Consider the following 24,657-nt stretch of genomic DNA (forward strand, 5'->3'; position numbering starts at 1 on the left):
GGCGTTCCAATCTGATATATGTACTACTGTATCTTCTTGACCCGCTGTCATGCAGGGGATGGTTTGTGCCATTTAACTGTGATACACCTGATTGGTGCAGTTATCACTATACTTAGAAAATAGTGTTCATATCTGGTATTTGATACAAAAATGCCACCTTTTGATCCTTAGTGACATTTTGGTGGAATACCTCTTTAAAAGCTTAATCCTAAGCTTTTAGCTACAGTTTCTTAACAGTCAACTTTTAAACTGTCCTTATTTACCCCAAGCTGTGTGCTGTTTAAATAGAAAGACAGAAGCCTACTGGTGTTTATGAGGAACTGGTTGGTGACTCCTGGGTGGTCAACATCGTGGATAGCACTGGCAAACAGAGCGGCGATGATCTCCAGGTCTGTGAAAACCACCTGAGGTGAACGAGGAAGAGAAAATTAATTTATTCAGAAGAAAAAGTAGGTGGAGCTCTGCTCGGTCCACTGAGAGATCAGAGCCCTGGAGCTGGTAGGGTTAAATAATGCCTTATTTGCTCACCTCTAAAGCCGGGGTGGAGAGGAGGACGTGGGTGGACTGCACCACATCAGCTGCGTGGATGCTGTTGTGATAAGCTATGTCTGCATGGTAGTGGTCCTCTAAGGTCATCATGAAGGTGATGAAGGTGTCAACTGGGATATCGAAGGTTTTCAGAAGGTCTCGCTCCTGTCACATTGATGAGGAGCATTCAAAATAAACATGAGACACAAATTGGGTCGATTCTGGTCTTTGGTGGAGCGAACAGATTTCTACCTGGAAAATGGTGTACATGGTCACTGTCAAAGGACGGTTTCCAGAATATTCTGCTACTTTGAATATATCCATACCCCAACGATCGATATCCTCAAATTGCTGCAGAAATAAAAGAGAGCATGTAAATGACACAGCGCATTTGTAGGTGTGTTTGTGTCTTTCTGTCTTTGCAGCGTATGCGCGAACCCACCTTGGCTAGCAGGTTCTCGTGTGGTGTGTTGACTCCAAAGCGAGGGATGGAGGCAGGCGCCAAACCCGGGCTTTGTGTGACCTTTTTCACACCGCTGATCTGTGACATCGGCCTCTTTTTTTTCTCCTTCTCCTTCGGAGGAGGAGAAAGGATTTCCACGTCATGTTGTTTCTCTGCAACATGAACAGACACGTAATGTTATGGCCAGATGTGATTCATTAGATCTGTAGGTGTTAGAAAAACCATGACAGAGTGCTCACTGCATCCACTTGTGTCTTCAACCAATTTAAAATACACAGCCACTTGATTATTCAGTTCTACCCGCCTTACATTTAGAGGGAGATAATCATGCTGGTTTTCTTATCTTTGCAAAGCTTTTTACTCTGACAAACGCAAAAAAAATCACAAGTTCTCTCAGATCCGTTAAACTGAATCACCAAACTGTCCACAATGTAGCCATTTCTATGAAGCAGCCCTGTTTCCACATAATGTGGGTCTGACTGTCATTTAGACACACTGCTGTTAGCAGCTGTTCATGAACCTAAAAAAAGGACGACAACCTCCTCACTGCAATCACTCGCAGAGAGATTGGCAAAGTTCTTAAAAAAGGTACTGTCGGATTTAAAAATGCAGACAGACGCAGCCGGCACGGTGCAATCCGTCTCAGTAACCATGCACCGATGAGCGTACCTCATTTGTGATGCGCTTCTTTGGAATTGGGAACTCAATTGATCGCAAAGTGGTTGTACTCCTAGTAAAAGCTTGGCTGCTGAATGCTAGTGTTACTGCGCAGCTACTACATCACTATTGGTGGATGGATTTGCAACCGACTTGCAATTTTTTTGCCAGTTTGTCATAGTTAATCACCATATTGTCACAAACATTTTACATATTGGATGTAATTTCTAATTTGACCCCATTCATTTGCAAACCCATAGGAGGCTGACTCCATCTTATTGCCATTCGATCACAATGCTCCGCCTTAACAGCCCAAAGTTACTTTCAAGACAGGAACTGACTCTAAGTGGCTGCAGACCTGGTCCCTGTTTTTGCAACAACCATTTCAGAGACAATGACATTACAAGTTTATTGCACAAAATCACAATAATTTTGCTTTTGCTGTGGCCTCCTACCACTGTAGAACTATTGTAGATCTGCCCTAGACAGTGGGAAGTATATGATGATGTGTCAATGTCTGCATACTTTTAGCTACTGCTACAATTACTACTAATACTGTCAATATTTTAGTAATCAGTGCACTACTAGAAACACTTAACTCTGTAAGTATTAGATGATAGTGTGACTGCAACAGCTCACGCAAATTCTCAATACTGCAGCTGGAACTTGTGATTCTTCAATTGTTGCTGCAGTCACATCCACTAGGTGTACTTTATAGACTTACTAGGACTTTAGTTGACACATTGTGAACAGTAGCTGTTACTACAATTGCTATTAACATAGATAATACAAGTCCACCTCAACAACCAACAGTTTATGGAAAACCTGAGAAAAAAAAAAGAAAAGCCTGGACATCCATGAAAGACTACAGAGGATTTTCAAAGGATCCTGTCCATGGTAAAGAAGAAGAACTTTTTCACAGCGTGCAGCAGGATGCAAAACACTCCACTCCCAGGGCTACTGTATAGACAAGTTATCAAGAGAAAATACTGAGGGTTCATCAGTGTAAAAGCAATGTAGAAGTAAAGTATTTTACAAACTAAGCTAAACTAAGCTAAGACTACTGAACAAACAGAAAGCCTGCAGTAAATAATCATAAAGGCAGAAATCCACATTTTGTTGATATCCATGAATTTAAGCAATTAATTTATATTTGTGATATTGTTTTCCACTTACAAAGACTGTATATAAATAGTGGCAAATCCTAAATGGTTAAAGTATGCATGTCAGTTGCATCCTTTGCTTCATTTCAAACCCCCTGTAGTGGTGCACAGAGCTAAAATTCAGGAAACCGTCACTGTGCAACCTGACATTTTCCTAAACACATGAATTCCTGCACAAAGGAACTTAAACATACATGTGTAAACCCATCTTCATCAGCAGTATAATGACACATAAGCGAGGTCGGCATGAATAACACAGACTCAGTTCACACCACCTGATCAGAAACCCGAAATCTATTTGTTCGTAGCTGAGATAATAAAACAAGGCTAAAAGGAGCAACAATATTGCTGGTTTTGCAGTGCTTGCTGAGAGATCTGGCCAACTAAACACAATTAATGTAAGTATTGCACAAAAACACCATGAAAACACATTTTACGGCAGCAGGTGGAGAACACTAGCAGCAAAAACGTAACGATGATGGTTAAAAACCATCTGTTTCCCAGCAGTTTGATGACAAAGCTCTTGTGCTTTTGTTTTCCGAAACACTTGATTAAGATCAAAGGCAGGAGATTTTGTTTTTCAACCCAAATTAGAGAGCGTAGTCCTTGAGGCAAAAACACAAAAACACCAAAAGGTTTCCTTTGACGGTATCAGCATCATCTCAACATGATTTGTTGACTCAGAGGTACTGCCCCAGCAGACACGGCTGTGTTGAAGACGACTCATCCATTTTTTTGGGGGGTACAAACCAAGGGAATAATGATACCATTGTGACATCACGGACAGCCAGCTTTACCTCACGTCCACACATCCTCTTCGGTATTTTCCAATCATTGTGTTTCATTAGCACAGAGGCACGAAATCCAGATACGAGCACACGGCACCTAAGGATGCACAGCGATCTGAGTGGCAGCGTCACGCGAGGCGCTGTCTGGCCTTTCTCACCTCTCTCACAGTGCCTTCTCTTCCTCACACCCAAAACCATGGTGCTCATTTCCAAACGCAGCCAGACTTGAAGAAGAGGCACTCATATCAAAACGGCGTCCGACTGACAGCGCCATCCTCGTTCAGCCGGACCATCCTGCCGGAAGGGCTGTTGAACACTGAGCCTCCTATTCATACGGCACGCCGTTGAATAATGTGCACCCTGTTGCCGTGACAACGCCACACAATGTGTCCGGGAATGCTGTCTGCAGCCCCGCCTCCTTCTTTTTCAGAAAAAGGAAAAATCCTCACCTTCTCCATCTGTCCTGTTAACACAGTCCTCACCTTCTTTCAGAAACACGCTCTTTTCATTTCCATGTACAAGAAAAACCCCCACATCCTTTCTCCCTCACAATGACTCCCTTCTTCTATATAGTAAAATACCCTTTTCCCTGTTCCTTTGGAAAGTCATCCTCTCCTTCCCTTCCCTTCTTAAAAAAGCCTCATTTGATCTTTCTGTCTTCTTTTTTTGTCCCTATTCATCCTCAAACCACATTTTTATCCACTCCAACAAAATACAAGAAGACCTCCTAACATTCAAATATGTTGAAGAGCAAAAAAGAAAAACAGGAGATGCAAAGAAGCAAATTAGTTTACTGGCAGTGTTTCCCCTCAGCCTCGTAGTGGATACACCTGTGGTATCAATTTGAAAATCCTTCTTCAGTCGTTGCATTCACAAGATTTCAAAGTTCTAACTTACCGAGGAAGGTGTTGGCGATGTACTCTGACACCTGATTCCCTGAGCGGCTTGTTTCCGATAGCTGTGTCAGCTCGCGGTTCAGCATCCTCTTAAACTGTGTAGACATGACAAAACCATAAACAACACATGGTTAGTCTGCAAACACACACCAAGCATATGGGTGTGCATGTGTGTAGCAAGGCATTTTATTTCAAAATCCTTTCTGTAACTGTAAACACTAAAACTAAATGCCTCCTTCCCTTCATTTGACTCTTAGAACAACAGAGGAAACATGTAGCAAACTACGTTACCAAAATATGGGTGCAAACAAACAGAAGGACCAAACAAAACAAACACTGAAGCACTTTCCAACGTTTGAATGAAATTTGTTTCATGTTCTAAACACGGAGACAAAACGGTAAACAAAAAGGTTTCCAAGGACAAACAAAAACAAACAAACCCACAGTGCATGAAAGGTCAACGGAAAAAAATGACTAATATGTTACTACAGACAACCTAATGGATGCATGTCACATTTTAGCTTTTAAATTGCACATTACTAATTTGCTTAGATTTTTGTAACTGCAAATACGTGGGAGAAATGTGAAGAGGCAGGTGAAAGATCGCATAACTAAAAAAACAAATCTTATTATTTGTGTAACAAAATAGAGGGAAGAAGACAAGGTGCTGTGATGAAGGTGGTAACCTCCATGCAGCCACACTTTACACAATATACTTGAGCTACCTTGAGTTACCTGATACACATGGCTCATATACATAACCCTAAATGAGGAAACACAATCTGTGATCTCATACAGCATGCTCATTTATTTTGCATTTACTGAAATTGTTTTATATGTAGTGTATGTATATCATTATTTTTTATAGGTTTGACTCATTTTAGTCTGTTTGGCTGCTGAGGCCTCTGGGCTGTTCCTCCAGCATGCGGTGCTATTAAATACAGGAGGTGCTGATCGGAACAAACCAAGTATTGTGACACCATAGGGCAGATAGCTAGAGTCATTTATCTTTGTTCTTTATATATCTTAGTTTCGTGAGTTAGATATTGAGTAATTTTGGGTTTGATTGCTGTTACAATAGATTCAATTAACTACTAAGCAAACTGTAGATTTTTTTCTTTGTTATTAGATAATTTACAAGTGTTTGTTCCTCACCCTGCTCAGAGTATCTAAATTGGTCTGATTGAATCTCTTTGTATCTACTTTATTATACTGAGTTTGGTTCTGTTTATTTAACCTCTTTTAAGTGCCAAGAACTAAACTTGGCACATAAATGAAGGAAATCTGGGTTTGGTCGATTACTTCTTTGTTGCAACAATGCTTCTGTGAATAAATCTTATACTGTTGGAGAGCCTGTTTCCTCTGAAATGGTGCCACATTTGTAAAGAAAATGCATTTGTGGGTCGAGCAGAATAGTTCAGTATGTGAGTTGTGCCCATGAAAAATGTGGCAAATCTTGTCTGACAATATTAAAACTCATCTTGACTCTTTGAGCTTTGTTTTGAGCTTCCAGTAGCCCAGATGCTAACAATCGGGTGCCTGATTAGCAGCAGTTGTGAGCAAGGTCCCTGCTACAGCAGTCAGGTGGTGTCTGTCTGCTCTAAAAGTGCCACGTTTGACTGATCTGGAAAGGGCCCGTGCCATAGGGCAACTTCAAGCTGGTGTCTGGGATGTCAGAGACAGGCCATGAAGTAGGTGTCCCAAGAAGATTACACTACACCATTACGCTGGCATTGGCAACATGTGCACTGGGACCTGAACACTTGGAGGTACATTATGTTCAGCGAAGAGTCCAGATTCTGCCTACAACTATTGGATTGTACGATCAAAGCTTTAAGAGGACCTGGACAACACTGTGCTGATTGGTGGACCTTCTGGTGGAGGTAGTGTGATGGGGCAGGGCGGCATCTCCCTCACTGAAAAATAAGGCTTGTTATCTCAATGCAGAGAGATGCAGGTTGTGCGACCAACACAACCACATTTGCGAGAAATGCTGGTTGAAGAATGGGATGCCATCCCACAGCAGTGTGTGACCAAGATGATGACCAGCATGAGGAAGAAGTGCCAGGCTGTTGTGGCAGTGTTCTTCCACATGCTACTGAGGCCTCCAACTGTCAGTACGCATCGTTTCTTCAGACTTCCATAATTCAGTCCAGTAAGCTGTTTGCATTGGTAGAGAAAAGTTAGCAAGTTCTTAATGGGCACGACCCACATCTGTATTTTCCTTATTCATTTTCACTGTTAATGCCCCAAAAACTTCACAGCCAAATCAAAAGTTTCATTTTTTTTGCTTCGATTAAGAGTGAAACGAAATGTGGTGAAACCCCAGCAGTGCAGCACTCACAGGATTATGCTCCCAGCCTACAGTCCATGAATACCCTTTGATTTACCTCCGTATATGCATATATATATATTTATACAAAAATCAAAACAAGCTATAATATCTCTAAGCACAACAAAAAAGCAAAAACACGTGCACTGTTTGTAGGGAAAAAAAAACACAAGTGAAATTTTCATGAAGTTTTACAAAATTAAAAGAGTTCAGTGTTTCCCCGTTGAATTTGATGGCAGCAGTAGTTTCCACACTGATTATGTAACAGTCTCGGCAGGTGGAGGCTGAGGGAGGAAGGAGGGGATCTGGGTGAGAGTGTGATGCTGCAGTGGCTGCACGGCTATTTTGTGGCACACATACAGGCCAACGCAAACACATGCATCAGCCTACATAACTGTTTATCATCTGTTTGATTTCTCCTGGAGCTTCTCATCACGGCTTCCCCCTTTGCGCTTCAGTACTTCCTGCACGCGTGCGCACACACACACACACACACACACACACACATACACAATTGTTTACATGCGAGCCATTCCTACACTTATGAATTATTCCTCTTAAGATTTCGTGATTTGTTTTTTGACAATCATGACAACAGTTTCCTCTAACACGCATGGATATTTTGGCCCTTTTTGTTGTCATTTCTGTCCTACACACACACACACACACACACACACACACACACACACACACACACACACACACACACACAACGTTCAGCCCCTTTGTGGATCTTGTCCTGAGTCAGATCCGACAGGCGGGCTCACTCAGCATTCGTCCCACTGCAAAGCCTGCACTGCTGATCACTAGATCCCATTGTCAACAAGGAAAGCCAGCAGGGCTCCCCATCGCTCACCTGTCTGAGTCTCCAGTACAGATAAACCCAGAGAGCCGACGCAGGCATGTCAGCTCACGCATGTTGATGTTAGTAGAGGCTAAAATCCAAGTTTGCTTGCTTAGTAATAGGCTGTAATTTCCCCACTCAGTTCTGCTCCATGCTCAGCAGAGATGGTCTGGACATGAAAAAAAAGTCCATTTAAAAAAATTAAAGTTCCCACAGTTCCTAGCTGCAATCCTGAAGATGAAGGGGGGGGTGGTGCTGGAGGGATAGGGTGGGGTATAGCTGAGGTAGAGGAGGCAGGAGAAGAGCTCTGCCATCAGGGTGTGACTGCAGTCTCTCATTCAACTACTGTCACACGCTGTTAATGATAAACATAAAGAGGGAGAGCAGGAGCTAGAGTGAGGGAGAGTCTGAGAGGATCCCCTGCCCCCCCTGCCCCGCATGCTGGTCCCCCTTCTCCGACCAATCACGTTAGTCTAGCTTAAGGGGCTGAGTGGAGGAAAGAGATATGATTGGCTGAGTGAGGGAAGGAGGAGGTTTGCAGCCAGACAGCAGGAAGAGCCAGCAAGGACGTGCGCTCAGTGGAGAGAGGCGCCATTCATGAACAGTAGTGTTATTTACGCACGCCTCAAATCTAATTTTTTTCCTGTACAAAGTTAATTTGTGAACAGTGAAAGCAAGTTTGCACTACAATGAAAAAGCTGAAAATCTCGTGTGTAGTTGATGCATGAGGTTAGATTGCAAAGCTCCTAGGACACACTGACTTTTCCCCCTCCATCTACCTTATTACAGCCCAGTCACAGCCAGTCTGTGTACTCTCTCTACAAACTAAAGTACAAAGAAAAAGTTAAAAGATTTTAGTCAATGTAGTATTTCAGAAAAAAACAAGTAATATTTAGTTTTTCATGGATTTTTATATTTTTGTGTGACCCAATTTGCACCAAATCATCTCAGCTGGAGCTGTTATCGGTATCTACCATCACACAAAATTTAAAAATGATATCTTGAAAATGGGATGCTAGACTGCCAACAGACAGTCAAACAGCACAGATTGGATACTCAGTTGAATAAATACATAAAAAGAAAGAAATGGGCATAGATCAGAGGCTTTTGTTTTCCACCTGCACTTCTTCACAGCATTAATGATCGGTATGGACACAGCTGAGTTGAATCACCTCACCTTGTTGGATGCCATCTCGCTGACTGAGTGTCTCGTCTGCAGGGTCTCCAGCTGGTCCAGACACCAGTCCAGCTCCTCCAGGGTCTCCATCGCCAGCTTCTGGTAAGGCTCCTCTGAAAGGTCAGAGGTCAAACAAACACACGTTGCAGTTTACGCCTGGGACTGCTGTGGAAACATCCACATCTTTAACATGCTGCATGGGTCTGCTATTGATCTTGGTAAGAGAAAACTTGATCCTGTCATGCTGCACCTGTCCTGACTGTTAATGTCTTCACCATTCATTTACCAGCACTGTTATATTTGCATCTGTTTAACTGTAAGAAGCACATCTTTCAGATTTACCTGAATCAACAATCACTTAATTCTTTTTCTATGTATTTAAAAAGACAACAACATTTTCATTTTCTATGAGAAAGGCACCATTAGTCACAGGGGAACTAGAACCTCTCAGTGTCCCATCACCCAGGGGTATTAACACTGACCTGTGAGACATGGATTACACATGGGCGGCTGGTTGCTGCTTGACGGCCGCCTGAAACACGAAACAGATGAGGAGTCGGTAGAATAACAAAAGAGCAAATTAGTCATCCGCTCCACGTCGTGTTTGTGCTCTTACTTGTTTCCCACACGATCTTGCAGATGTGTCAGAACAGCAAAGTTACTTCTCACCGTTCGTAGACTGGCAAGAACCTAAAAAAATGAATAAACAAAATACGTGAACCAATTTTCATTCAAAATAAAGAACCATTCTTTTAGATGGTTGAACCTTTTTTACCTGTTACCGTGAATATAGTGACTTTGATATTTGTTTTGGAACTTTTAACCATTTTTAAAGACCCTGTCATGAACTTTTAGCATTTAAATAAAAATGCAAAATGGACTTTGAGTAAGAATAGAAAAGCTAAGTGGTTTAAAAACATCACACTTTACAGGCACAGCATGCAAGGGTTTCATGTCGCTGATAGTACTATCCGAGCTCAGCTAACTTCTAAAAGCCTGATGTAAGAGAGGAAGCATGCTGAAGCTCTGCTCTCTCTCATATCTCACGTTTACTGATGATAAACTTTTATAGGGTAAATATTGGACTTTAGTTTGGAATTATCACATGTACACAGATCATGTTAGTAGGTCGCTGATGATCACACACACACATAAGAACAAGCTGTTCAGTACAAACAGAATGTGTGTGGGTGTTGTCTTTAAAATATGAACCATGTCTTATTTCTCAAACTGATGAGTAAGCAAGGAGCAAGGAGCCACGCAGAGCATCTGGACAGCGCAACGCCTCAAATTAGATGGATTTACTTTGAATGGAAACAATTATATTTCACATCTCACTTCATGGGACAGACGGTCTGTCATAAACAACAAACAGTTCAGTAAACAATTTTTTAAATACATCATCAGTGGATCTATATTAGCTTTAATGAAATTCACTGTGAAAAAAGGTCTTTCAGGAGTTCAGTGAATAGTGTAGTATTATTAAATCAATTTGCACCATATGGAAGCACCTCTGCTTAGCTGTTTACACCATGCTTTCACTGTGGGCTGTTTCTTTATGAACTGCTTACATGTAACGTTCTCCTTGCTGGCTTAATGCATTGATCAGCAGATCTTCACACAGTTCAAACAACTGTTTCAAGTAATAAGTGTATAAACATTCATTTTGATGCCATGTCTGTTAAACTGTAAAGCCTGTGCTGTGTTTGGCCTGTTGCCGTACAGGTTGCCGGCTTCCACCTGTCATAATATCAGTGCTGGCACCCTCGATCCTGAGTTTGGCTTTGATTCAATGACAGCAAACAACAAACTCTTAAAGGACCAGCAACAAGCATATGCGACTAACCTGTGCAAATGGAGTCACTATCATGTCTTCTCCATGCCTGCAAATTAAAAAAAGGCCACGTGAGAGGGGAAAGAGCAGTTCGTGATGTATAGTGTGATTCCACACCACAAACACACATATCATGACAACAGTCAGGTTGCTGTTACTGGGATATTTGACTGAGCAGGAACGTCGCAGTTGGATGAGACCGTGACTGGTCTGAATATCACGCTGGACAAAGAAAGGAGAACAACACGTTGTATTAGTTACACAAAATCCTTCTTAGAGGCAAAGGTGCTACACCTCATAGATATATTGTTTTTGTGACTATGTGGTAATTAAAAGTTGGCAATAAGGAATAGAGGAGCAGGATGAATGTTAGAAAGGCTAGCACTAGTTGCTAGGCAAAAAAAACCCTATTCGTATTGTATCTAAGGAGTAAAGTTAATTAGTTAAACTTGCATTTAGTGATGTTTTAGTATTCACTTTGATTGACTTCTAAATTTAAATTTAAACAACAAGATTGCGTCTCACAAATAAACCCAGCTATGAGTAAGCTGTATCTCAAGGGAAATGTTAAAAAAGACCAATCCCACTAAAAATGCCTCTAAGACTTATTTGTATAACTAGAACAACATGCAGGTGAGGAACAGAGCTCATGCTTTGGATGCTTGGGATACCAGTTTTAGATCAGCTAAAGCTTTCTGGAAGCTTTAGGGTGACAACATGCACACAGACCTCCAGACCTCAGGGTGAAATCATGCTAACTGTGAAAAACACTAAGTTGGCCTTCACTGTCCAGCAAACATTTTGATGCATGACTGTGAGCGCCACCTTGTTAAGTAAAATATCAAAATCCTTTGTAGTCGTCAGGTTTGTGACTGAAACACGGGTGGCAACACATCAGCATCTGTCAAATGGTTGCTGGGACTGTTTCTCAAACTTTTGAGCATCCAAGATAAAGTTGTTCGGATCGTGTTTGGGAAAAGCGTGGGAGATGTGACTCATGACAGTGTGGCACAGGCCAAAGAGATAGACAGAAAAATCACAGCAATCTTCACACTTTGTCTCACCGAGGTAGCCAATTGACTTCCCAATGCTTCAATCCCTCCTCCCTTCAAAACAAAGGAGCGACAGCTATTGGTGGTCGAGGCCCCATTAACACTCTGGCTTCAAACAGACTGCTAGCTGCACAAGAGAAATCTTCAGCTGTATAAACAGACAGAAACTAGTTGCTGAACTAGCGTAGCGTTACCAGCATGTTTCCCGCCAGCTGCCGACTTCACTGTATTTACACCTACAACTGGTTGCTCTCGTGTTTACATTTTTAAACTCTAGCTGTGCTGCTTGAAGTGTCTCTAAAGCCTGCTGCCAAATGCATGTAGTTCTTCGAGTGTAAATAGGACCTTAGGTAAGCTTACTAGAAATAGTTTTAAATGTATTTATTATAATTTATTGTATTTATGACACTGACACAATCAATGTGATCTCGTGAAATGAGTTTTACAGGCTTAGTGTAAAATAAAAGGCAGTGATTTGCAAATCATTTCAAACCTTGACTTAAATGAAAATTTTATTTTATTGTGCTAAAAAATGCTGAACGAAATACACAACTAGCCACTTTATTAGGTACACCTTCATGGTACAGGGTTGGACCCTTGTTTGCCTTCAGATCTCTTTAATTCTTCATGCATTGATTCCACAGTGTGCTTGAATCATTCCTCCGAGACTTTGATCCATTTTTGACATGATAGCGTTTTCAGATCGTTCTCTGTAAACCTTAGAGATGTTTGTGCAGGAAAATTGCAGCAGATCAGCAGTTTTCAAACACTCAGACCAGCCTCACATGATGTCAAGAGTCACATAAGTCACCATTCTTCCTCTGATGCTCAGTTTGAACTTCAATAGCTTGTCTTGACCATGTCTGCATGCTTCCATGTGATTGGCTGACTAGATAACTGGTGTACCTAACAAAGTGGATAACATGGCTAACTAACAGTTTTAAAACATTGCTGGAATCATGTTTAAAACTAACTTTAAAGTTTTCATTTTCATTCAGAAAATAGTTTGTTTTACTGTGCAGTTTCTCAGAGATTAGATGATCTGTGGTATTCGGCGCCTTCATATCTTCAGCCTCTTTCTGAAACGTTTTGATTTCTCTGGAATGATGAGATAAGTTTTTGTGCTCTTAAGCACACTATATATATTCCTCCAAATCCAGCTGTGCAACCCCACAAACAAAAGAACAGAAAACAAAAAAAGATCCACATCTCTCGGCTTATTGTTGCTGAAACAATACAGAAAGCGTCCGAGAATACTTACAGGTCGCTGGCAGTGGACGAGTTGCGGGACATAGTTTTGGGTGAAAGGTCGAAGTCTGAGTCAGAGCGATAGAGGAAGGACTCGCGGCGTTGACTGTGGGGAAAGTTGGCCTGAAGTACCAGACCAGAACCCGGGCTAGTCTGAGAGTCCAGTGGACTGCGACCCACCGACAGGCCATTCTCCACATCAAAACTACAGAGAAAAGGAAGAGAAGAGAGAAAAAATTAATAAGTATTCTGTTGTTCCTACCCACAAGCTAGCATCACAGCCTGATTTTTAATGAAATAATTCTGTTGCTTTTATTTATTTTATTTAAATTTTTGGCATGATTAGAATTGCATGCAGTGACTTGGAGGTCAGGTTAATACCTCTATTAGTATTAGCTGCTATTAACTGCTATAATTGTTGGCTACTTTGATTACTATAATATAATATTGAGCATAAAACCTAGCCAGAATAACAAAGAAATGCATAGTAAATGTATAGTTTTAAACAAAGAAGCCCTACTGTAGGAAAAAAGCACAAGAAATATATGAAAACATGAGACAGGCAGCAAAGATTTCACATATAAATCTCAGACAAACACAAATATTGTGATGCACAGCACTAACGGTTTCTGCAGCAGCTGCTGATCTGCATGTAGAGACAGAAAGGATAAGACCGTGGTGAGACAGGGTACAATTGCACCTCTATGGAACAGCTAAAGTTGAAAGTACAGTAATGCAGAGGGCTGCAAATCCAAATCAATTTGCCAAAGTGCCCCCAAATCATCATAATGGAATCTCTGACAGCAGACACAAAGGAGCTACAATTATAAAGTGACACAAGAACGGGGTTCATGCGGACTACCTGAAAATTATAGTAATACAATGCACAGGATGCCACTTTTATTGGCAGCACAATGGGAAAAAAATGTATTCAGATAGATTGTCTCCTCTGAGTTTAAACAGGTGACCTTGTGATTACTGCTTTCACAATCTAGCACACACTCACGCACATCTTTCCCCTTCACCATCTCTGTTTGACGTCAACACTGGCACGTTGCCTCGGTGCAACGACAACCAATAACCCGCCCCGCCGCTCGCGCTCTTGCCCGTCATAGCAGCGACATCGAAATATGCCCCCAAGTGTTCAACAAAGAGTTGCTGTAAATAACCACACAGTATTTTTTTTCCATATTTGGAAAATTTAGATTTTTTTTATTGGTATGATAAAAGTGGGATTATGTCAATTCCAGAAAAGCCTCTGTCAGCAAACAGCAGCACAGCTACAAATGATCAGATTGAATTCTTCTCAATTGCAGGTTTCACTATGACAGTAAATTCCCTTTCCCTCCTAACGCCTTTGAACCAAACCACACTTTTTTGTAACACGCTGTCCATGCAAGAGCCAGCACGGCGCTGCAACCGTTGTGGGCTGAGAGGAAGTGGAGGAGAACTCGACTTTGAGTATTGTCTGGGGGGGTCAAAGCTTATCAGCTCGGAAATTCATCTTCTTCTGCTGATCTCTGCACTATTTGAAGCTCACCGTGAGCCAGTGTCCTCTCGGCTAAACATCTTTCCTTCTAAAGAATTCACCTGACTGAGACCTCGGAGCTCCATTATGCGGCCGCCGCATGGGTACGATTAACAGACTGTCTTTATCAATTAGATACATTCTCATTCATGCAAACTCCCCCTTTTATAACAGCTGAAAACAGAGCACCAGTCGAGCAATGGAAGCTTGCTCCTGTGTCTATTTTTAGTGCAGCCTGCCTCCAGCGCTCCAGTAATAATATTGCGTGTTAAGTGAAAGATGGCCATTAAGCAATCGATGCTGAATGAAATGGGCCCAGTTCATAGAAACAGTGAGATACAGCGAGATCAGGAGGGGGTGGGGGTGGTGATGAGGAGGGCTGTATCCAGCACAGTGATGTGCTCAGCACCTTGCATCTGATTGGTGCAATTTCCCGGAGGGTGGGTTGGTGGGGGTGATATGCAGCAGCAGGGCTTACCTCAATGATGCCACCCCACCACTACACCTCGTTCAGCCCCACTCTACACACCTCCTCCACCCCTGGCTCGGTGTAATCGGCCGTGACGAGGCTCCATCAGAGGAGACCGGTGACGTCAGAAGCTAAAAATAGACCTGGCTGACAGGAAATAGGGGAACTGGGAGACTTGTGATGGTGCTTACGTAGATGCACCCCCCCACCTCCCATCCCAATGCAGGGTGCAGATGATTTCACCCGTCCGCATGAATATATTTATGAAGGATGATATTTTAAATTCTACTAGGTGAATCCTAGTAGCCATACAGCTCTTTTCCTTCCAATTGTACAGTCTGTGTTTTCTTTTTAGATATCGGCGTGAGCAAGTACGATGGCATTCAAGCACATTTCTCAAGGACATCGTGCAGGTGACACTGCAATTCATAGCATACGTTTAAACTGTTGCTAAATTTCATTATGAGCAAGAGTCTTTTTTAAACCAGACCAGAGGATCCCACGTTTAGAATTTCATGCAATACAATATTTCTGTTGAAATGTACACGAAAATGACAAGTTTATTTGTGTTCACATCAAATTTTCCATAATGTTTAGGGGTAGATACAGACGTTTTTTAACAAACACTCCTTAAAGTGGACTTGATGAATTTATATGAAGATAACTGCACAGCAAGACCTAAAATATGACAAATCACGTGTGAAAGAGAATTTTGATGTGGCATAAAATAAAAACATAATACAAAAGATCAATACAAAGTTTTTCAGCAGCTGCAGCTCACTTCAGAAGGCTTCTGATAGTGAGACAACTCCCCCTACTGAGGAACAAGAGGTACTGCAATGGCCATTGCTTTTGTGGTATGCCCAGCAGACAAGTTATGGTTTAAAATAAAAGAATCCTAATACTCAACTCATATCTCATCTCATCTCATCCTGATCCAGGTACAATGCATCTGGATCTATCTGAATTTTGTAAAACACTCTCCACGCAAGAGACTGGCGACCTGTTCAGAACTGCTCTCCCTATGACAGCTGGAACAGGCTCCAGCTACCTCTTGCTTCCCTGAATTGGAAAAGCAGGAAAGAAAATGGATAGATGGACCCGACTCCCAGTAATCTGGCAGTTTCTGTGTCTTCTGTAACACAGTTTAAATACAGTGTGGTTATACTTCCTTCCATCACCAGTAAAGCAGAGTGATATTCACCAGATTTGACCATGATACACCTTAAACGCACTTACATGTGCTGTTACGCTGAGCTGTGTTAGACTTGTGACCTTTGCCCTATGACAGTTGTAATAGTCACCAGCACTCCCGAGGAAGCGGACGGATGGATGTTAGAGTTGATTGATTGATTGATTGATTGATTGGTAATTTATTTCAACATGTGAACAATATACAAGTACATTTAGAAAAGAAAATAAGAAAGAAAAAAAAATACTGTACAAATTACATACAATTTTTTTTTATTAATTTACATGTTGAAAGGGAGTGGGAGTGGGGAGTTAAGTTAAACAGCTCAGTCCTGGAAGTGCTTTTTAAGTTTTTTAAGGTGAATAGTAGAATTTGTTAATATTACATAAATGACGTATTTATAATAATGCGGAAAATGTAGAAAGCGTCCCTTTTTTCACTGCACCACAGCTACTGTTAACAAGTGAATGGGCATCCACCCTTTAAACAGAATGACAGGCAGACATTCAGCCAGGCACACTGGCGTCCTGTTCAGTTACAGCGTACATAACACGCTGACCTTGGTCTGTCCCCTGACTCGAGCATTGTTCTTCCTTTCTCTGACGTACATTACGGCTCCCTTTTCTGTCCTTAACTGTGTTTTTGACTGAACTTTTCTCACACACAAACACATCCCTTGACACCCACATCCTAAGCTCTGCTTTTGTTCCCAGGATGTTTAGTTTTTCCCCTTATCACTATATCAAAGAAGGGGAAAAAAATCTTTTGTCTGTAAACTAAATTAAAAAGAACTGCTTTTCTGGTTTTATGATCAGTTATTCTTTTGCTAGAAAAGTGCAGCTATGTCAGGCATTTACAGATTCATGTTTCCCAATTGTGAGGATTTGCTGAGTTTTGTAATTCTAAATTAAATATTTTGGTTTTAAATTGTTTAAAAAACAATTTAGTGCATTTGTGTCCTTAATCTTGGAGCAACTTTTGAGTCTAAGTACAGATATACTCTTTATAAGTGGACCTTGAGCAAAAAGTTTAAAACATGTCCGTATGCCATGAAATGAGATGCAGAACTGATTCCAGTTAGTGTTCGTTTGTTGTTGTTGTTGCTTGTGATGTGCTCATGGGAAACAAGGCTGAGGGATTTCAGAAAACATTCTGTTGTGTGTGTGAGAGTGACCAGAGTCCAGATGTTATTTGATGGCTGAATGACACAGAGCTGGGGGTTGGAGGTCAAAACACATACTTGCACACACTCCCTCCCTCTTGTTTTCTTCCCTTGTAGCGTGGGAATTGGCCAAGGGGCCTCAAACATCACACCAGGAAGGAGACAAGAGGTGAGGGGGAGAGGAGGAAAACAGACCAGGGAATATTTTATACCACTGAGGCTCAGTCTTAGCAAATAGGGGAGTTTTCTCCAAGGCTCAGGTTAGCATTAGAGTACAGTGGGTGTGTCTTCTCGTTGCATTATGTCACAAAGAAAGGAAAGACAGAGAAGCGTGTCTGTGTGAGAGTCCAGGGAGTAAAGAGGGTTTGTTTGCTTTACACCTCAAGCCTATTGTATATTTGATCTGAACACAGCAGAAAAACAGCCTGCTTCCCTTCGTCCAGCAGCCTGCCAAACAGATCTTTCCTCTCACTGTCACTCTGTGCAGTTTGCACGCTCTGTGCGTGTGCGAACGTCATCACGACAGCAAGGCAGGGCACGGGAAGAACAAGCAGCGAAAGTATTTGTGCAAACCCACATTTGAGCATTGCAAAAAGAAAGGAGGCCCCTGTGTTCAAACTCTTCTCCCGCACAAACTGTGAATTCTAGTGAGTTAATGATAAACATGCTGCGCTACATTAGGGAGCAGAACATCCTTTTCTGTGCTGATAAAAATGTGCTTTTTTTTTCCTGAAAGAAAAATACATTACCCACACACGGGCAACACGCAACACGCTAGATATCTTCCAGTTGTTTGTGATATCACCAGTGCTTTCTTAGCCCTCCATTATCTTACGAGGGAGTAGCAATCCTGTGAGAGTCACAGGATCGCACAAGGTGATCTTGGAAGTGATCTCCATTTATTCTGACAATAACAAATGAAATAGAAACAACAGCTTCAGGCTCATCTCCCACAGGGGAACAGTCCAAAAGAGTTAATCAGTGTGTGGAGCTAGCAGCAGGTTTAGAGTGGTCGCTGAATGGACACTTTTCACTCTTAGCTCTCTATATGATTTGCCTTGACTTACATACAGGACATAAACAGAATGTATTAAAATCAATAATGGTGTATAAATCAAATTAAGCTTTCCAAACTCCCAAATTTCTGTTGTTTCTAACAGTAAATGCACTGAATAAATAAACGTGGTGTTCCAATTAAGCATTCTGGAGCTAAACTGAAACCCCAAACTGCAATCAGTTTCAGCACTGCCCGCTCACAGTTTCCAGAGAGCAGAAAAGGTGATTTTAATGAGTGGAATTTCTTCTCTGCTTATACTTCTCTGTCACACGCTGTACAGTAAAATATCACTTTACACTTTACCTCAAGCATATTGTACCATCAGTGGAAACCCTAACAACCCTGACAAATCTATCAGCTCCTCTCTTTTATAAAACTGCACTGGAGCCGCACCTTCCTTAAGAGCCAGTTGCTCTTTCCATTCACCTGACCAGCCAGCCACTGCGGATCGCTGTCCAAACAGAGCACGCACCCTGCGTCCAACATCAACATCTGATCTCAGAGCAGCTCGTGTCTCTCTAAATATAGCCAAGGGGAGGAGAAGGTTGCTGAGAGTCAAAGCAGCTGCTGTATTTATTATTTTTCTGTCACCTCTGACCTACAGGCAGAGGAAGGACTCTTGTCTCTGAAAACAGCAGAGCTCTGTTTTAATTGCTGTCACGAGAAACAAAGGAAGGAAGAAAGCGAGAGAAAAATTGGTGTCTGGGGCTGTGTGCATAAATTTAAAAAAAAGAAAAAAAGTGTGACACAGTGTTTTGTGAAATCTGTTTGCAGCCAGTACAACGGTGCAGCTATTAACCACTACTGCAACACATCTCACACACATGAATCATCTTATAACATAAACCTAATGCACACATACTGACATAAAACACTCCAATCAGACCATCAGAACATAGCATTTTTTGTCCTAGGATCACACCCTTCCATCCACATTTGAAAAGCTGAAACTTTGAACGCTTTAACCTCATTTTAATAAAAGATAATTTTGTAAAAGTGTGTGCCGTCTAACGTAACATAAGAAATTTGGCTTTTTTACAGACTTTTTACTGGTGTGGAGCTGAAGAGGTTAAAATTTTGGAGTTCAGGGTGCCTCAAAGGTTGATTCGCTCCTCCGGACGGGTATTGATCATGGAGGTCTATGTGCAGTGATTATCTCTGTCCATCCAGCCAGGCTGAAATCCATACAGTGGCTGATCAGCATTAACATCATTAGAAACTGGTTAGGTGGGTAACACACTAGGCCAGAATGACCCAGAGCTCCACGCACACACACACACATACACACGAAGGCAGTGTGTGATTACAGCCCCAGCGGTAGAGATCCAGATTTGGCTCCAGCATCGACCTGAAAATCGAACAGCCTTAAATCACACTGGTGCGCAACCGGACAGGCCGGTTCGGGGCACGAACAGACACACATCCGCACCTGCGCACGCACGCACATCGTCTTTGCCCAGCAACAGGCCGTGCTGGGTGCCCCTTTAATCAAGTTCATACGCCAGTAATTGGCGCCTTTCAGTATACAGTGATTGAGTCCAGTGGTGAGGCAGGAGCATGCAACTTCCTCCTCTAATTAGCCAAGGGCAGCCCAGGAGCAGCCAATCACATCTCTGATCAGCAGGACACAACAAGATGGAGACAGCACAGAGAGAGTGTTTTTTCTAACCCTTTGTTTCCCGTAAGGGTGGAGAATCACACTTAGTAAATTTAACAGCTATGAATACTACATACTGTAGTAATGCATTAAAAGGACAAATAAAAAGAGAGCAAAATCTACTTACTATGTATTTATTGATAAGACATGCACTCATGCAATATACTCAAATGGAACAGGCAAGATACTGACCTTTCCAAGTGTATGAGGTGCCAGTCACAACATTACCTGTTCATGTTAACGCCATGTCTGTTGCCATCACTGAGGGCTACAGACTCACAATCCAGGCCTGTTGTAGTTTTTCATTAAATGATCCCAGTGCATTCAAGCACATGGATTCGTTTATTTCTTAGGCTTAACAGGGACCCTAAGTTCAGGCACTGGTGTTGTTAGACAGAAAGTCTTATATTCCCATATTTTACTTATATTTTGCATGCATATCTTTGGCAAAAATACAGTCCTAGATGATATCCGTTCCCCTACATATTCAATGTCTTTGTTAAACTTCCACAAAGCAAAAAACAAGAGACAAACAGACTCTGAGTCACTTTCCCTCTATGTTAGTATTTCTTTCTTTACCTTATTGTTCCAGTTGTCTCGCAACTCCACTTCCCAAAAAAGGTCGCGTCATCTTTTTTCATATAGCTCGATTATTATTTAATTTTACCTGTCAAGCCAACTGAAGTGTGATCTCCGGGCTTTCCCTACCTGGCCTCCCGCTGTGTAGGCGGAGCCCTCAAGTCTATGTAGGTGATGGAGTTCACCTGTGACAAACTGAGCAGAAGCAGGCTGCATGTGGACACCTTAATTCCTCATTCGTTAAAAGTCCGGTCAACCAAACTATTGTCTACTGCGAGAAAACAATTGGACAGCGTCTCTTTGTTGAGTGTTTGCCTGGCTCTGAGTTGATCATCATTCCTGGAATCACACAGATGTCAGGATAACACTCAGTCCACTATTCTAGTAGTGATATTCAACGCGAGTACACACACACACACACACTCTCTCTCTCTCTCTCTCTCTCACACACACACACACACACACATGCAGTCACAGAAACACAGTCACACTTGACTGCTGACGTCAGTTGTGGTTTCATAGCTGTCGCTGCAATGCCGATCGACCAGCATGCAGGCCTGCAATTATTCCCAGCCCAACGCGCCTCTCACTGCAGTTGTGTTTTCCACCAAACACAAAGGATGCTATGAAACACGCTAAAGAGAAACCAGCTCGCCGAGCTTGCGGACGCGGTGGGATTTCTGTCGACACGTGTTTGTTGTAGGAACGTAGAGGAGCGACTCTGGGGACTCTGAGTCGAGGCGTCCCGCGGTTCAGCGAGCTGAGCCATCATCTGTGAACTGGAAAAGATTTGGGACCATGTCCAGGGAGCAGCCATTGTCACGTCAATATTTCCTGTCCTCACATCAGGGCACATCCTTTGTCACAAAACGGGAGATTAATGATGGAGCCCGTTATATTTGTCTTGAAGGTGCTAAATAAACCTCTATCTAAGACAAGAACCAACTGGAGAGGAGAACTTGTAAAGATGTATGGCATCATCGTTGTGTCGCATACAAAAAGCTACATCTGGATGACAGATTGAGTGAATTCAGACACAAAATCAGAAGACTAAAGCACCAACTGGGAGGGGGTCAAATGTCAGTGCGGATAAACATTTATAGGGTCCACTGAAAGCCTTACCTATATTAGGCCATGTTTGCCAACGAACTATTATCACAAGACCAAAGTTCCAGTATAATATCTAACTTAGTTACATAATTACAATAAACTAGAGAGCTTCAAAAAGGCCTGAAAGCTCAGGTAAAAACTCTTTGAAAACAGCCTTTGGAAAGTAAGTAACTTAAAAAAAGATAAATAATAAATTATTAAATTTTCTTGCCACCTCCGTCTAAGTGGAAAGCTGGCTGAAATCCCCTCTCTGCTTTGTAGCACATCCAGGTCCTCGGGGAAATACTTAACCAGAACAATATAAGCCATGTTACACTTTTTGTAGGAGTAGTTACTATTGTTGAGATTTGTAAAACCCACCAAACCCATGCAGTTTAAAGAAACCCTGCAAAAATAGAGCCAACAGAGCAGATATACATATCAGTGTGATATGGCAAACACGGGCTGAGATATGCCTGTGACAAGCATGAGTTATACAGATGGAGCTGGTGCAGGTGAGTAAAGCCTAAGCAGCTGCAGGGGCATAATGAGAGCACTGATACTGTCAGCTGATACTCATTGCTGACTCATTCTCACTGTGAGCACAACTCCACAACTGCAACAGCTAACGTTACTCTCTATTTACATTATGTGGGAATACATACTGGCAGCTCACGGTGACCTGTGACCATACGGGGAGCGAGCTGTGCATCACTTTGCCATGTGTTGACATGGCCTGGGGCCCATGGCGCCGGCCGAGCTGCTGCAACGCCACCAAAGGTCAGCTCTCATTGCTGAACTACTGGGAGGGGACACGCAGAAAGCACGAAAAGTCACACGACACCTTTTCTGAGACGATGCTGCTGTTTGATTCCACGTCTGATATTGATTATTATTATTTTTCTTTGTGAATTAAAAAAAGAAATAAATCACACGACGGATGTTGATAAAATGTTTCTTTTAAATGAGCTGAATGGTCATCATGTTTAAGTCGATAAATATGTTTTATGTGTGAATCTAATAAGAGTACTTTTGGAGAAGTCTTGCGTTTTTCAACTCTTACCACCTGCAGCTAGGACACAATAAAAAGATATCAGCACAGTTTTACTACTTACCAATGACTGCCTGTGAGCTCAGTGGTTTGGCATTTAATTTTCTGGAACATCTACACGTGAATCTGATAGTAGATGCTCATATTTAGAAACATTACAGGTAACACTGCGGTCTGGCATTTTACAACAATATGGGAACCCGTCTGCAGGGCAATGCAACAGTTGGCATTGTAGTACGGATCTGACTTTGTGAGGCAGCACTATAAAGTATGTCGCTTTACAAGCAGCAAAGACCATTTCACTGTCATCGTCATGCAAACACCAAACACTTCCGAGCCCATCCACTGAAACCTGTCTGCTCTCACCTTCAACAGAGATCGCACTGAAATTCACTGAAAAACGAAAAAACCAATTCCATCTATTTACATGCAAAAAAACAACAACATATATAATAAAGACAATAGACAGTATATCTATCTATCTATCTATCTATCTATCTATCTATCTATCTATCTATCTATCTATGGATAGATAGATATAGATATCAAATCTTAATTTGTTTTGTTAGTTTTAATTTGTACAAACATTTGCTACATTAGCCATAATTTTGCAATTTAGTCATTAAAAATGTGTCATGCAATTTATATAATTTTTAAGGTTAAAAACGCTGATGAAGTAGAAGTCTCAAAAACTCACAAGAGCACATGTACCAAATATGATATTCTTGGCTTTAAAGGGTTAAAATATACATTTATGATTAAATCAGGACATCTAGCAAGATTTCCAAGATTTTGATTTTTTATATATATTAATTATATTCTGATTACAGCTACAACATAATGTAAGATGTAGCTTTTTTTTTTAAATTTAATTTAAATAAATGACTGAAAATGACCAAATTGATCAAAATGCTTACTTTGACAAGGCCGCAACCTAAAAGTAAGAAAGAAATCATGATGTCTATTTTACTTTTTGCCACCACAGGCCTTACAGTCTCCTTCATTAAAAAACAAACAAACAAAAAAACTTTATTGGAATTTAAATTGTCAGTGACAAACGGGGGCTTGGTATTGAACTCTAGTATTGAAGTCACAATGCAGAATTACCACTAAAATACTTACAGTTCCTAAGGCTCTCAGTGGTTTGGCCCCTCAGTACACCTCCTGTTTGCTTACTGTTCACAGTCCGGTCAACCCCCTCAGTTCATCAGCTGCAGATCTTTGAACTGTTCCCAGAATCAGATCTAAGTGAGCTGAAGGTGCTTTTAGTCACTGTGTTCCTGTTCTTTGGAACAAGCTCCCAGCTGATCAATTAAATTGTGCATCAAAAGCATTAAATAAATCTATTTTTATCTGCGCAGTCCTACAGTAAATAGGAGCTTTTTCTTTTGTTCATTATATTTTGTTTCCTTTTAGGAACTGTAAATGTGTTTTTACTGGGCCTCCTTTAGTTTGCATGTAATGAAGTGTGCTATATATAATAATAAAATTTCCACTGCCACAATATACACTTAAAAAAAATGTACTATGCCTGCTCAGTTCTTAAAGACAACCTTGCGAACATGCTATGGTTGAAGAACAGAAGCAGACACTGAGAAAATATTCAAGCCCAGAACAAAAAGATATTCAGGCTGCCAAAAACAGCAAATCTCTACACTGGAGAAACTGAAAAGAGGCGACAAATAATAATAAAAAAAAGTCGGTTGTATGTGGACTATTTTTTAACTGAAAAATTATCGCATCATAGTCATTAGTCTATAGAAACAAAATTTGTAAACTAAACAATTAATCAGACAAATATTTTATTAAATATTAATCAATAACTAAAATGTTGTTCCGGGTCCAAGTATTTCCCACAATACTTACAGTCAAGTACTATGTACAGTACAGT

At 41.4% G+C, this 24,657-nt stretch overlaps 1 protein-coding gene across 8 annotated transcripts in view; it reads right to left on the reverse strand.

The window, feature by feature from the left end:
• The window catches only part of LOC146502550 (3',5'-cyclic-AMP phosphodiesterase 4C-like), an 85,374-nt gene that overhangs the window by 9,528 nt on the left and 51,189 nt on the right, over positions 1-24,657 (reverse strand). For 4 of the 8 annotated variants that reach the window (XM_085131981.1, XM_085131980.1, XM_085131987.1 and 1 more), the window contains exons 2-12: positions 12,996-13,187; positions 11,747-11,788; positions 10,695-10,731; positions 9,465-9,538; positions 9,331-9,380; positions 8,849-8,961; positions 4,497-4,590; positions 971-1,143; positions 781-879; positions 529-693; positions 305-404 (exon numbers count right to left, since the gene is read on the reverse strand). In XM_085131981.1, the coding sequence (XP_084988107.1) occupies positions 305-404; positions 529-693; positions 781-879; positions 971-1,143; positions 4,497-4,590; positions 8,849-8,961; positions 9,331-9,380; positions 9,465-9,538; positions 10,695-10,731; positions 11,747-11,788; positions 12,996-13,187 (1,139 nt within the window). Of the gene's footprint in view, positions 1-304; positions 405-528; positions 694-780; positions 880-970; positions 1,144-4,496; positions 4,591-8,848; positions 8,962-9,330; positions 9,381-9,464; positions 9,539-10,694; positions 10,732-11,746; positions 11,789-12,995; positions 13,188-20,626; positions 23,264-24,657 lie in introns of those variants that run through there. The other 4 variants (XM_085131983.1, XM_085131982.1, XM_085131986.1 and 1 more) reach the window with 3 other exon arrangements.

This window comes from Neolamprologus multifasciatus, chromosome 15 (genome assembly GCF_963576455.1).
Source record: "Neolamprologus multifasciatus chromosome 15, fNeoMul1.2, whole genome shotgun sequence".
Taxonomy (NCBI): Eukaryota; Metazoa; Chordata; class Actinopteri; order Cichliformes; family Cichlidae; genus Neolamprologus; species Neolamprologus multifasciatus.